The sequence below is a fragment of the Centrocercus urophasianus genome, unplaced genomic scaffold (assembly GCF_019232065.1).
Source record: "Centrocercus urophasianus isolate 14NV4802_14NV808 unplaced genomic scaffold, USGS_Curo_1.0 seq_25, whole genome shotgun sequence".
NCBI lineage: Eukaryota > Metazoa > Chordata > Aves > Galliformes > Phasianidae > Centrocercus > Centrocercus urophasianus.
Genome location: NW_024884811.1, coordinates 15,309,540 through 15,324,627, shown reverse-complemented (window position 1 = coordinate 15,324,627; position 15,088 = coordinate 15,309,540). Strand labels below are relative to the sequence as shown.

The following is a 15,088-nucleotide window of genomic DNA, read 5'->3' as shown; positions in this document are numbered from 1 at the left end:
TAATGTTAAACAGTTAGTAGAGAGGGTGGTGAAATAGGTAGAGTGTTATCCAGCTGTGTTTTCATATATGGCCATAGTGACACTACACAGACTGAAATCAGATACATCCATGGAACAGCTGTCTTCCTTGTGTAAATTCTAAATTTCTCATGAGATAGAGAACTAGATTTGGAGTTGGATATGGCTACCTATGTACATATATAGGTATCACACCACATGTGTACATGTGTACCCGCCATGTCTTTATGTGTCTAGCTGTGCATGCAAGTTTGTAATGAAGACCCAACTTAATAAATTTTATGAATTTGTATAATCATTCTGATCTATAATAACTTGAAGAGAGTATTCAAAAAATTATTCAATGTATGTAATTTTAATTGGGGTTCAACAATACGTAAGATTTTGCAAAAATGTCTTTTTATTTAACTTTTTTCTGTGCATCTGCAAGATTTGGCTTTATGCTGAAAGCTGTTACCTGTATTAAGTGCTAAAACTTAATTTATACTTCTTTTTTGTTGTAAAATGTTGAATCAAGTTGGGATAGCATGGCAGAACTACAAAGTACTGTGCTAATTTAAAGATAAAATATTCTGAAAAAAATCCAGTTCAATGAGTAATCATGGTCAACGTTTTGTATGGACACCAGGAGATCCAGGCATGCCAGCCAAAAGTCTAATCAGCAGATACCCTAGTAAAAGCCTAGAAATAGCAGCATATCCTAGCTCAGTAGCTTGTTTCGTTCTCTGCCCCTGTAGTCCTCCTCAGGTCTGTGATCTATTCTGGAGAACATTTTGTGGCCAAGAGGTCACTAGAATACACTGCTGAGATCTTTAGAGTGGCTCAGCTTCAGCAGGGCTTGGAAAATCACACTTACTGCACATGCCTTCCTGCCCTCATACTGGGAGAACTGGTTTATACTCAAAACCACCCTCAAAAGCCTGAGTGATTTTTCAGAAACTCCAAGTAAGTAGGGACGCCGTTTTAGTGAGCAGAAAGCATCTCATTGCCATGCATTGCCTTTTCAATTGGCAAAATGTGCATATGCCCTGTTGATTTCATGTTCTGTATGTGGAAGCAGGGTGCTAAATCGGATAGGAGTTGAGAGGGATATATGATATATGTTTTCTGTACTTAAACAGTCCACTGTTGTTCCTTGGCTGTTCCATCAAGATTAGGAATGTGAAGCAGGGCTCTGTGTGTGCTGCTGTCTGTTTGTACATATAAAACAAGTTTTCCTAAACAAATAAAGATGAGTTAGAAAACAAACCCTTTGTTGTCAAGTTCATATGAGGCTTACTCCAAGAAGCAAAATAAAGGCAATATGCAAGCTCAGTTGCCACTTGCATCCCTTATGTTTATACATAATAGTTTCATGTATATTATGGAAAGCAGAGAAGTGGTGATTTTGTTGGTTTTAACTTTATGTGAGAAAAACACAGATGAGATGTTCTTGAGGATTAAGATGTGTAATTTTTTTTGTAGGCAAAATATAGATTTAAGTCACTGGAAGAACACAGTTGTTAAATAAGACAAAAGGAACTGACAGTACACCTAAAGTAAAGAAATCCATCAAGGAAATGGATTCAAAAATAGAAAGAGGGCAAAGAAGTCCAAGTAATAGTACTGGCAGCAAGTTATTGATTGGATTCATTATAGCATGCTTTCCAATATGTGACAGAAAGAAGCTGACACACTGTGATACGTGTAACAACATTTTTCATATGATGATTTACAGAAAGAGGTTAGATCTTCCAGAGGAATGTGGAAAGATGTGGTAGCCACAAGCATATGGTAACTGGGAGATATGGTAGTCAGGAATAGCCTTTGTTTCAACATACTGAATTTGATTTGCCAGTTAAACATTCATAGGGTGATATCAAGATGAACTAAAATGTTCAGCAGATACAGAATAAAGACCTTTGGCTAGAAGGTGGTTTAATAACAGGAAAGTATTCGTAACCGTGGTTTTAAATAGTGTTTCTCAAAATACACTGTATAGAGATAGAAGTTCAGAGACCAAAGGAGTGAAATGATGGCAAATAGCCAGCAAAAGTGGAAGAAAGAGAATTAAACACCAGAGGAAATAGTGAGGAATGGAGTGAACATGTTGATGATGTACAGGAGATTTTTAAAAAAAAACCAACAACGATGAATAAGAGAAATATAGAATAGATACTTCTTCAAAGGCTGATGAAAATGATGATGGGGTAGCTTTGTTGGCTTTGTCAACATAAATCTGTTTAGAGTCAGGAAGGAATTTGGATAGGATTGACGAGAAATGACGATGAAGGAGAAAGTGATGTTGGATGAAAAGTTTAAAGTTTGTAAATGATCAGTGGAGAAAAAAAAACACTCAAAGCTATTTGATGAAAAGTGGATTGTACACATAAGATTTTTAAGGTATGATTTTCACAAACAGCAATTCACATATCTCGCTATGCTCTGAAGATGCCACTGCTAATTGAGAAGCTGTTAAACACAAGTGTGAAGTGCTGTGCTTGAAATGAAATGGGGAGGCGAGGATGAAAAACCCAAAAGGATTCATTCTTTGTGATAAATTTTAAGGATGCTAATGGTGAGAGAATGATGATGTACGTTTTTCCTCATAGTGCATGAAGAAACCTACATAATATTAAAAAAAGAAAGGAAAGCCAATTCTCTCTTCTGTTTTTACTAATTGCGACTCTGATAAAAAAACTCCTATATGGAATAGGTGTTAAAGATGTTAAAATATGAAATTGAATCTTAACTAAGCAAGTGAGATAAAACAAAGACATTCCCAAAACTTGCATCCCCCTTCAAATATCAGCCCTCCTCTTGTTGCAACAGATGAGAGTGTAATTGATGCAGGACAGCTAAATGCAATTGCCAGTTAGATGTTCTGCTTATTGCAAATGAAGTTAGGTTACCATATTCATAATTGGTTAATTAGGATCAAGAGAAGGGAAGGAGTGTTTCAGATTTTCTAGTGATACATGAAAATGTCACTGAGTTCAAAGATCACAGAGAAGATCAAATCATATAAGAGTATAATTGCATAAATGCTAAAACCTCAGATTTCACCAGATTTCACAAGTTAATCTTGTTTTGCATCAACATGGTCATTACTGAAACAGCATCCATTTCTACACCATAGAAAGTGGTATTGAAGAGCTGTCAAACAAATTGAAAGCCCTAGGATCATGTTTACAAAGTCTTAAGAAAAAGATCTGATTATAGCCTGTAACTACCTACTCAGGGAAAAAAAGAGTGAATTCCTGAATTTAGCTGACATATGAATATCTGATAAGTTGTAAGTGATACAGTAAATCTGGAGGGTACAGTGAAATTTCTTTTCTGAGTAGTAATTGAGAGCGAAGTGGATAAGTGTTGGTGCATTGATCAGTAGAAATGGACAAATAGGAAAGGGGAATGTGTCTGTCTTTTCAGCTGTGGTCACAGCTCTGACATTGCACCCCTGGTACAATCACTTTCCACACAAGCACCAATGTCTTTTCTTAGATACTAACAAGGTTTCTGGTTTGTTGGTGCTTGTGGTGGTGGCTTTTTTTTCCCCCAGCGTTATAGCTCATGCTTTTGTTGCTCTAAAGCTGACTAACGGTAATAGGAATGCTTTTATGCTTTTATTAAAAACCGTAGATTTTGCAACAATTATTATTAGAGTAAGTTAATTTATATTGCTGAAGTACCTTAGTCTGTTTTAAATCATTTGCTTAAACCTCAGCTATGCATGATTTGCCTTTATGATAGCTTTGCTAAGCTAGTCCTGTTCTCCTGACTCACATTAGATATCAGGGTGAATTCTGATTTCTAGCTTTTTTTATGTGTCCATCATTCATTGGTGTGAAACAGAGGGAACAGCTTGTCAGCAAGCATGGGAGGCCTCTCTGGGAACGAGCTTCCTTATTCAGAATACACCTTTCATGTGCTGAAACAAGAAGTAGATTGTATGTTGCTAATGGTGCAATTAGTTTGGGACAGTGTTCTCTTTACTCTAAACAGGATTGTTGTTGCAGAGTTGATTGTCTTTGCAGTAAATTTTGATGAGTAAATTTTTTACATTATAGTGAAAGAAGATTACAGTGATCCAAAAACATGCTGCAACTTTGTAGATCTCACTTTCTTCAGTACCTAATTTTATTTACTACCTCTGCATTTAAAAATCTCTTGAAGATACTAGAAACAAGATGGAAGAAAAATTTCTTGTCTGTGACACCACTGTTTCATTGAGGAAAGAGAAAAGTGTGTGTGGGAAGCATGCAATCTTGGGAAAGTGTTGGCACACTATGAAATATTATATCCATGAAACAATGTGGGAAGTTCAAAAAATTTATTGCTTAAGCCTACCATTTTATTTCTCATAGATGAGCTCTGGATGAGGTGAACAAAATGACTCATTCTGTCTTCTGCTTTTCATGGTGCTTTTTTCATGGTAAGACTTCACGGAGTCTTATTAGGGTTTCTGGTGAGGAACAGTTTGTGTGTCACAGAGCTCTAACCATGCATCTCTGTATGTTATTAATTTGTGATGAACATTTTGTATGTCTTTGCTTCCCATTGTCCATCATCAGTCTTCCCAGATTTTTTGTTTAAAGGATATTTGTTATTGATGCACTGCTCATGTTGTCTTTCTGTCTGTGTTTCAGTCTAATATATGGAGGGCAGGCTTGCGGAGCTCAAAGTTAGGAAAATGGTCTTTCCAGTGGCAAACTGAGTGAATTCATTTTTAAAGACAAAATCGCTGATGCAATCTCACATCTTTTTTTAAGACAAGACTTGCTTCATGTGATTGCCAAAAGTATGAAAGCTGGAGAGAGTTGAGCTAAATTTGTTCTCTTAATTTCACTTTTTTCTTTTTTTTTTTTTCTTTTTTCTAATAAAGAGGCAAATAATGTCTGAGTCTTTGATATCTGTATTGTTACTAATTTAGTTGAAGTGTAGGTACTTCACTGAAAAGACTGCATGCTGAGTGACAGGTTTCAGGTGAGCCATTATTTCCCTGAAGAAACAGTTTCTTTTTGATCAGTGGATTCATAAATTTACCTTTAAAAAAATAAATAAATAAATAAAAATCAGTACCTTTGACCAGAGAGCAGTGAAGCAGGGAGATAAAATACTCCTGAAACATTATGTGATGGGAGGGAGAGAGTACTTTATGTATTTATCTTATATAAATACATACGTTTATATACTAGTAATACTCAAAGAAAAAGCTTTGGTTAGTTGCTTTATTTAATACAAGAACTTGTCATGAAATTGGGCAGCAAAATGAAAAACAGGATGTTATTTTAACATGTGTATGTCAGTGTGACATTGTCACAGGTTGACATGTGTTGTGGAGCCTAAACTAAACTTTTTACAGTGTATTTGAAATAGCTAAATACTATTTTGTAATCTTTCTGTCACATTTTAGGTGTGGTTATTAATCATTTATCATGTTTTTGCAAATGTCTATGGTATTTCTCAGACAGAAAATACATCATTTTAATTGCTTGTTAATGTTTAACAAACGCTACAGAAAATTTATTTTCTAATAAATAATTCACAGTTTCTCTTCTATATGTTACCACGTATGTGGAAATTTTTCTTAACTCGATGCAAAAAAATATGTTTCCTGGTACTTATTAACACCTCCAAAAAGGTCTTACTGTTTTTGTAAGATTTTGTAATTGCAATCTGTCCATAGAGTTTCTCCAGTACACGTGCAATTGGCTAGAAGAGGCACTAATTACAAAACAAGTGCTGTGGTTAAACATAGGCTATTACATTCCGTCTGTAAATACTGAAAGAACTGTATGTTTTATATTTGGAGCTCTCTGTTGTTTGTTGAAGTGTCATTTGTGGAATTAATGCCTTATATGTCTTCTCTCAAAACTGAACTAAATCTGCACACCAAATAAGCTTTCCATCATTATTAGTGTCATAACACATAGATTCTCTATGTTTTGGACCAAATTCAGAACAGATATTTGTATGGGTAAACAACATTAATTACTTTACCAGTGTAGGTCTCTTACATACAAAATAGGACACTGAAGGAGCCTTAGTAAGTTACAGTCAAAAATTAGAAGATAAATAACTGGGGAATCCCGAGGAAACTGAGATCAGTCTCGCGGTGAGTTTACATTGTGTGATCACAGTCTCCATTTTATTCTGTAGTATTGAGTTATCTGTTAATGTGTATAGTGGATAGTAATCACTAGGCAGCTGCTCAGTATTTTATCCTGTTTGTGTTCAGCATGTGGTTCTAGGTCTGACATTGCACACTGTTCAAACCCTTCTCTGAAAATATAAACTACTCTGTATTTTGCTGTTATCATTGCGGTACATGAAGGATGTCCAGGTTTTCATGTCTTCGTGTCTTGCCTTCTTTCTTTCTGTGAGAGAAAGAACATTATTTATTCCCTATCGTACAGATGGGTGAGAAGGTGAGATATGGGTCACCCAGGCAGTGTTCAACTCTTGAATATTTCAGTTTAAACCTGTATGAATTAGCTTTATATTAGGAAAAGACAGCAAAAGTGTAATTTCCTAAGTATTAAAGAAGTATTTAACTGTCACAAACTGGCTTGTCTCTTTCTCTGTCTTTTCCCCTTTCTTCCATTTTCCATTAATGTCTCTGTTTCCATTTTGATTCCTCCTCATCTCAGCCTTCCTCTTTGGCACTATTCCCTGTTCACTGCTAAATGCCATGTGCTTCCAATTTATACCCTCAGAAGTTGCATGCTTTATCCCAAAGGTTTTCTAGGCTCCTTATCCAATCTCAGAATTTCCCCATATACTGAAATATTCTTCATGTCCGCTAGCTTAGTGAATTCTGATTTTCCTTTATGGTGGGCCATTCCTTTCTTGCAGTGTCTCACAACATCCGCTGTGTCCTTTGGACTTCTACGATGCTTTGCTGTCTCCTTTTTCCATTGGTTATCTCTTTCTGTACTCTTCTCAACAGCATAGTTTTAACCTGTCCCAGTTCTTCTTTCATCTTCGTTACTAGTCCAATCCCACTGGACTGCTAGCCACAGTACAACTTACCCCTGCTATTAGTTTCATGTTTTCTCTGCCATCAGACCAGACCACTGCCTCCTCAACCTGGGTGCACCATCTTGTCAGTCCATCATTCTGCGTCTACTGTACAAACACAATTAAATTATAAGTGCAAGTTAGAGGGCTGGAACACACACGGTGGGTTTTCAGGATTTTTGCATTTCAGTAACTATGGTTATAGTACATTTTTTGATCTTATATTTTGATCTAGTTTGGATTAGTTTTTAAGTGAGTGTTTCAGTCTCAAATGTCACTGAGCCATCTTGTCTGACATTTTGTAAGATTAAGCAGACACTGCGCATGTTGGTGGTTTTTAGATGGTGCAGTGTAGTGGTGGAAAATAAAAGAAAAAATTGGTAAGAAGAAGTGACGGTTGAGCTAGCCAGCAATTATGTGCCTGATAGGCATTTTGGTATCTCAGCCAAGACCTTTGGGTTTGGTTGGGAAATTAGAAGTCTGGATTTTGCAGATGTATTAAAATTTAGTTTGGGATTTCACAGGAGATTTCTCCAATTTTAACACAGAGCGTTTTTAGGGATTAAAATTAATTTTGACTTAATAAACAAAAAGTCAGCGCTGTACAAGAAAAAGATGTTACTTTGAAAGTACTTTTCATGTTCCTCCAGGATTATTGGGGAAATACACTTGAAAATAAACAAACATACATCATTTTAAAACTTGAATTTTATTACATGTAAATGGAACACAAACTTCAGCATATCTGAGCTTCATTCTAATCTATAAACCATGAATTTTGGCAGGGTTGAAATTTGGCTAAAGTCAATTCTTCCAATCCTTCTTTTAAGTTCTTTCCAAAGTATGTATGTTTTTTTCCTTTGTTCATTGTGGGTTTTTTTTTAAGCAATGAGCCTGCTTAGGGGGCTGACACGAACAGTCTTAAAATGTATTTTTATCTTAACCAGACCTAACTACCTTTTATCCAGTGCTAGTGGGAATTATTCAATTATTCTGATGCTACGAAAAAAATGAATTTTGCATTAAAACACTGTGAAAGCCTATTCTGACCATATAAAGTGTGTATGACTTTTTTTAAAGGCTGTGGAAACATACAACTTCAGTTCCTATCAGTGCTAAAAATATGGGGTTTTCTATATAAGTTTAGAAACAACACACATAATGTACAGTTTTCTAATCTGGAAATACGCAAACTTCTGTAATGTTTCATTTGTTTGACAAACAGGTACATACAAAGTTCCACTGCAGGCAAGCCCATGCTGCAGGCACCGATACTTCCTGCTTGACATTCTCTTACGATGGTACTGCCCTTGCCAGCCGAGGAGGTAAGTGGTCAAGAGAAACTTTTGATGTATTGAATGTAACGCAGTAAACAAGCCATTTAAGTTGTATCATTTCTAAATGTAATTATTCATGGTGGAGGTAAGAGAGTGAAATTAGATGTTGAAGGTAGAAACCTGAAGTGTTTTGCAGTTTGCTTATTTTTCTTTGATAGGCCATACAATAATTACTGTCTTCCTGAAAGTCCAGTGTAGAGCAGTTAGGAAATATATAAAGATAACATTTTTTTGGTTTAGTTTCTCATCTTTCTTCTTGCCTACCATTAGTAATACACCAAGAAGGAAATTATTAGCTTAATTAAGAATAAAATGCAACAGATCATATTACTTAGTTCTTTCTGGTAAGATTTTTACTTCTTTAGTAAGAGTGTGTGTGTTGCAGTTATTAATTCTTCAAGCTTTCTAATACAGTGTGCTTTTATTATTTAATTGGAATTTTTTTTGTAGTTTATATTATAAGCATCAAAAAGTGATAACTTGAGGTAAGCGACCAAGATATATTTGAAAGGAAAAAAAATCTATTGGATAGGGAAAAAAAAACACCTTGTTTTTTAAATTTCAGTTAGAACAGCTATAGAAGTATTGAGAAGGCAGTGATATACATGAAAACATTCTCTCCATTATTTTAGATGCACTGGATGGGGCAGCATGTATCTAAAACAACTTTTCCTCTGGAGATTTGTCTACCCAGTGTTTTGCTGGCAGGTGCAAGCATGCAATCCAAGCTGTCTGGATGGAAACCAGCTGTAACCAGAAGCTGTGTGCATGCATTAACATGGCCTCAAGGCCAAATAAACAAGCCTAGTGAGAAGCAGCGTGTGTTAATGTAGGCTCAAGATTGTGCCTAACATATGTGCATGACATCTGGTCAGTTTGGTATGTAGACAGAGTGAGATTACATATACAAAGTACTGTGATAGCGGTATCCACCTACTGCAAACTTTCTGAAGAAGGAGCTGTGATTCCTAGTCTGGGGTGAAATCTACAATTGCATTGTGTCCTTTTCCCTTTCCTGCCCCTTGTGAGTTGAGCAGCATTGATGACTTTTAAGTGATGTGCAGCTGCTACTGGGTGGTATTTTCACTGTTTACATTTTGTCATGTTTCTAAGATTCCACACATTTATATTTCCTGGATCGCATATTTCAGAGAAAAGTGGCAGTGGTATTGTTAGCCCTTGATAGTCCTTGGCTTACTAGAGCATGTTACTGTCAATTGGATTGTTTAATTTTTGTTCAGCCTCCTGGTATTTCGTAAAGGATTGAGATAAAAACTCAGTGTGTTCTTACTGAACTGAACATGTGCAATGTGAGAACCTTCTCCTTTTCAGGAAGTGGGTAAACCATCGGTTTGTCTGTTCTGGGCTAAGTAAAATGCTACTTCTGCCAGCCAGTAAAGTCCACAAAGACATACTTTACTTGAAATGATGTAAAGAGGAACATTTGTATGCCCTTTAAATATCCACAGAGTGCTAATGTTAGGAATATTCAATAGTGCTGTCTTGAAACCTTAGTTTATGTAAATTCACTTATATTTTACATTTATGAATGTAGATACCAGAAATGACCCTTTCTCATTTTAATTGCTTGTGGCGCTTGCTTGGTTTTCTTCATCTGTCTCCAGATTTTGTGTTGTGCTGGACAGACTTCTACTTATGCTCTGTCTAGCTGACTGTGGTAAAAACTGTATCAGATTTTGATAGTAGTACAGAAATTTGGCCCCTTAGTATGCTTGCAAGTACTACCATTGTCCAGTGCTTTTTTGTTTAGTTTAGTTTTTAATCTCTGCATGATATGCTGCAAAACAAGGAATTTTCTCACCTTATTTTGACTGACTTCTTCAGTTAGTGCTCTAATGTATTACTTTGGATCTGTACCAATAAAAGCAGATGTGGATCCAGCATTCATAGATTAACACACCTGCCAAATGCTGAGGATCAAAGAGAGGACTGTTGTTTGGGGATTGGGGACTCTCATTGAAAGCCCGATTGATTCTCCTGCATGTGATGTAAGATCTGTGTCGGATGTAAGAGAGATGAGGCAGAGCTCAGCTGCAAGCACAAGGGAAAATGAAAAAAAACAAGGACATGCTTATGAGAATTCCCAGTGTTATTCTTGCTGGGATTTGGTAGCAACTTGATGGAAACTTAAGAAAGTGATGTTTTTACACACTTGTTACCATGAAGGTATGTTTTTTATATAAATATGAAAAAAATACTACTTGGGAATGTTTTCTTCATTCAGTAGGTGAGCATTAGTATTTGGGGTCCTTTTATAATATACATTTCTGACCCCTGATCTGTACAGAATCCGCTTTTATTATAATATGAAACTACGATTTCATGAACCTATATTAATTTCATGAGCTATATGTTGGTTTGTCTGTAAACTTCAGTAGAAAAATAATTTTATGTATAGAGAGGGTGATAAGAGAGGATTGGGTTATGTTGATACAGATGTTGATGAGAGCTGTTACAGATGTAAGTGCAGAACTCCTGATTTGTGACTTTTCAAATTCTCTGTCTTAGCATTGTAAGATCAGGCATGATCCTGACTGCAGTGCCTCAAAAGGCTGTTCTTTAACTTTTGTAGCTCCTTTTGCTAAACCAGTGCAGAAAGCAGAAGTCTATATTTTGCCGTGTAAGATGTTTCTCCTCGCATATGCTATAAGCTTTAGCAAAAGGGCTCTGAGTTTATAAACATGATATATTCTCATACTCCGTTATGGTAAGCCTTTTTTTTGCTATATTTTCTTTTTTTAAATCTCAGTGCTTTTGTTTTGTTGTTCTCTAGAATGATCTTTGTGAATGGCATTGAGTGCACCCACAGCAAGTTTGCAGATGACAGCAAGCTGAGCGGTGCAGTCGATCCATTGGAGGGAAGGGAAGCCATCCAGAGGGACCTGAACAGGCTGGAGAAGTGGGCTCATGAAAACCTAATGAGGTTCAGCAAGGCCAAATTCAGGATACCTGCATTTACCTGGGCAATCCCGGGTATTTATACAAAACAGGCTAAGAACCCCCTGAAAGCAGCCCTGCAGAGAAGGACTTGGGGGTCCTGGTGGATGAGAAGCTGGACATGAGCCAGCAGTGTGTACTTGCAGCCCAGAAGGCCGACTGTGTTCTGGGCTGCATTAACAGAGGAGTGGGCAGCAGGGAGAGGGAGGCGGTTGTCCCCCTCTACTCAGCTCTTGTGAGGCCCCATCTGCAGCACTGTGTCCAGATCTGGGGTTCCCAGCACAAGAAAGACGCAGAGCTCTTGGACTGTGTCCAGATGAGGGCCACTAAGATGATCAGAGTGCTGGAGCCTCTCCTATGAAGAAAGGTTGAGGGAACTGGGCTTGTTTAGCTTAGAGAAGAGAAGGCTGTGGGCAGACATTGTGGCCTTCCAGTGCTTGAAGGGAGCGCATAAACAATAAGGAGAACGACTGTTTATGAAGGTGTGTAGTGATAGGACAAGGGGGAATGGTTTTAAACTGAGACAGGGGAAGTTTAGTTAGATATTAGGAGGAATTTTTTCACACAGAGGGTGGTGACACACTGGAACAGGTTGCCCAAGGAGGTTGTGGATGCCCCATCCCTGGAGGCATTCAAGGCCAGGCTGGATGTGGCTCTGGGAAGCCTGGGCTGGTGGTTGGCAACTCTGCACACAGCAGGAGGTTTGAAACTAGATGATCATTGTGGTGCTTTTCAACCCAGGCCATTTTATGATTCTGTGAGTTTTTTTTTGCATTGAATTTTGCTTTCAAGACAAGATTCCCTCTTAAAATAGGATCTTCTTGAAGGCTGTTGCTGCCTTTATACTTCTCAAGTTTCTGACAGGTCTTTATATTGGCAAAAGCTTTTGCTTCTTTTGGGTCTGTTTGCATCCATTTACTTGGTCAGTATCTTTTGGAGAAAAATAAATAAAGATAAAATCTTTGTAGTCTTAGTGCACTGGCCTTAATTTGACAAAAAGCAGTTTGCAAAATGCCTGGCTTGGCTCATTACAGATTCTAGGACTTAATTATTATGCCCTCCATATTTATCAAGAGGAACAGTGTCTGACCTGATCACATTGAACTACAACCTGGTTATTGGTATCCTTCTTATTAAAATTCTTATTAAAAGAATAGTTTGAAATACTTTTTAATAAGGCTATAAAAGTTTTAAAAAATTCTTCCATGCCTTGGAGTAGTCTGCTGTGAAGAAAAATACTGAATTTTCTAAGAATGAATTATTTTGAATGCTTTGCACTGAAATGCATAACTTCCAAGTTTGTTTATATGTTTTTGTTTAAGGGTAACTGTTTTGGCTGTGTAAGAAGTAGCTAAAAATAGATCAGTTGTACTGCAGCTGTAAAAGAAACCCATTAAGCACTGATGGAAAAAAATCCTTGAAGTTGCGAAGTATTAATATGTATACTTTTTTAGTGATGGTGATTTCAGCTCCTAATGCAAATTAAATCCAGGCATCAATACTATATTTACAGAACAGAAAAAAATAATTTAATCATTAATTTGGAAAATCTTGTGTTATTCTTAAAGATGGTTAGAGATTCAAGGCATTGGCCAAGTTTTCTAATTTCTCCCTTTCACAACTGACTATTTCTGCGGTCTTTAAGACAATGTTGATTTGATATCATCCAAAATTTCTTGAGATTCAACCAGCAGAATACACTTTTTGTTAGTAGGAGAGCTGCATCTAAATGTCTGTCAACATCTCCTGCTAAAGCCTGGCAGGACTACACCTTGAAGATCATGTCAAGGGTCATGCCACTGGGAACAGAGCAGTCTTGATTGGTAGCCTTAGATCTGTCTCTGCCCAGGAGATTTGCAGGTCAGCCAGATGGTTTGCAAAAAATAAAGTGCTGGTTCTTTAGATACCTATGCACCAATATCTTGATGATGTGTTCTTTTGTTGAGGGTGGGAGGGGGAAAGGGAAGGTTCATGTTACAAAACCAAATGTTTTGAAGTGCTTGGTATGGTGTATGCTATGATATTCCCAAAATAGAGAGTCACCATTTTTTCTTTCTCGTCATATTTAGTTTCCCAATGAAAAGAAATATACTCTGCTCTAGACATCATTTATTTAAGTTGTCCACTTCTTAAAAATATTTTGTAGTTAGAAGTTATTCTAGTCTTAATATAAACATACATGATGTATGAGGCCACACATTACTGCTTTCCCTGTGAAGGAGACTGCTGGCCTTGATTTCTTCTGTTGTGGAAAGTCAGATTTATTTATTTATTTGTGTTTGCATTTTATTTCCAAGGCCTACTTTGAGTTCTTAATCTCAGAGCCTGAGATTGCCTAGAACGCTCCTGAACAAAATAATACTAACACTAATATTACTAATGACATTATATTATACATTATATACATATATAATTATATTAGTAGTAGTAGTAGTATGTAATATAATAATAATAATAACTATTATTATTATTATTATTACATCCCAGAAGGGATTGTGCTTAGTAAGGAAGCGTGTCCATGCCACTCATCTACTTGCCACTTAGATTATGAACAATGTATAACTTTTTCCTAAAATTATTCTTAGGGTATTTTTAATTTTTAATCCTAAAATTATTCTTAAGGTATTTTTAATGTTGTTTGAAAGTTCTTCTTTTCACCCTTAAAAGCACTGATGTCAAATAAAGAAGATTCCTAGGTGTCTGTGTGAGATGGCTCAAATCAGACACTCAGGGCTCAAATTCTCATGCTTAAAATACGTATTCCAGAAGGATGACCAGCAGACATGTTGATCTCTACAAGAATAACTAACTTTTCTTTTTTTATTTTTTCGTGCTCACTTTGTTAATATGTCATAACTTTTGGGAAGGGAATAAACACTCTGACTTTTACGGGTGTGCAGAATCGCACCGTGTTTATCAAACACAGATGAGAATGGCTATAAATGTTTTACTGTAACCTCAGCTTTGGCTTTTATGGCCAAAGGTGTTGTGGAGAAGTGTGAAAAGGTTTAATTATAGTAACCTTGGGCTCACTTCCTTCCTTCCTATCCCTTCCCCAAGGACTTCTGGCTGATTGCAGGCCCTGTTTGCCAACAACTGAAGTTGTAGTATGTTGCTGTTTGCGGGCTAAAGAAGCAGGAGGGTTTCACTGCCTTCAGTTCTTTCTCATCATTTTCACTGCCACTAAGGCACAAAATCCTACCAAAAACATTCCCATTTTGAATGCTTCTACCATATCATTGTTTGTTAAATTCTTTATTGCTAACTCTTGTCTCTCTTGTTTCACAGGAGATGATACTTTAAAGATATGGGATATTAGACAATTTAAAAAGCCTCTTCATTCAGCTGAAAGACTGTCTAGCTTTTTTCCAATGTAAGTACTCTTAAGTTATTCCAGTTAGCAGGAACAGTGGTAGTTGCGTTATGGAGGAGAGGCTTTGAATGTGTATTAAGAAATGGGTTGTTCCGAACTCATATGAGAAACGGATTTTTCTCACTTCTCAACAGGTCTGGAGCTGTGGAGAAAAAAACCTGCACAGAGAGGACTGTGCAGTAATGTTCTTGGCTATTTTAGGTCTCAACAACTGCTTTCAAATATCTCCTATTTCTTCCGATAATTTGTAGCTAGCTATGCTTATTTTATGCAGTTTTTTAGTCTCATATATCTTATGTCTAATTAGATTTAGAAACTTATCGGGAAGAGGCCACTTCATTGCCTTGTGTTTGTGTAATGAGATATATCAAGTGAGCCTCATTCCTATTTGGTCTATGAT

At 36.7% G+C, this 15,088-nt stretch overlaps 1 protein-coding gene across 1 annotated transcript in view; it reads left to right on the top strand.

Moving 5' to 3' along the window:
- WDR70 (WD repeat domain 70) overlaps positions 1–15,088 on the top strand; it is a 146,978-nt gene that overhangs the window by 100,867 nt on the left and 31,023 nt on the right. Inside the window, exons 11-12 of the mRNA XM_042825803.1 lie at positions 8,246–8,345; positions 14,604–14,688. Coding sequence (XP_042681737.1) covers positions 8,246–8,345; positions 14,604–14,688 — 185 coding nt within the window. The remainder of the gene's footprint in view (positions 1–8,245; positions 8,346–14,603; positions 14,689–15,088) is intronic.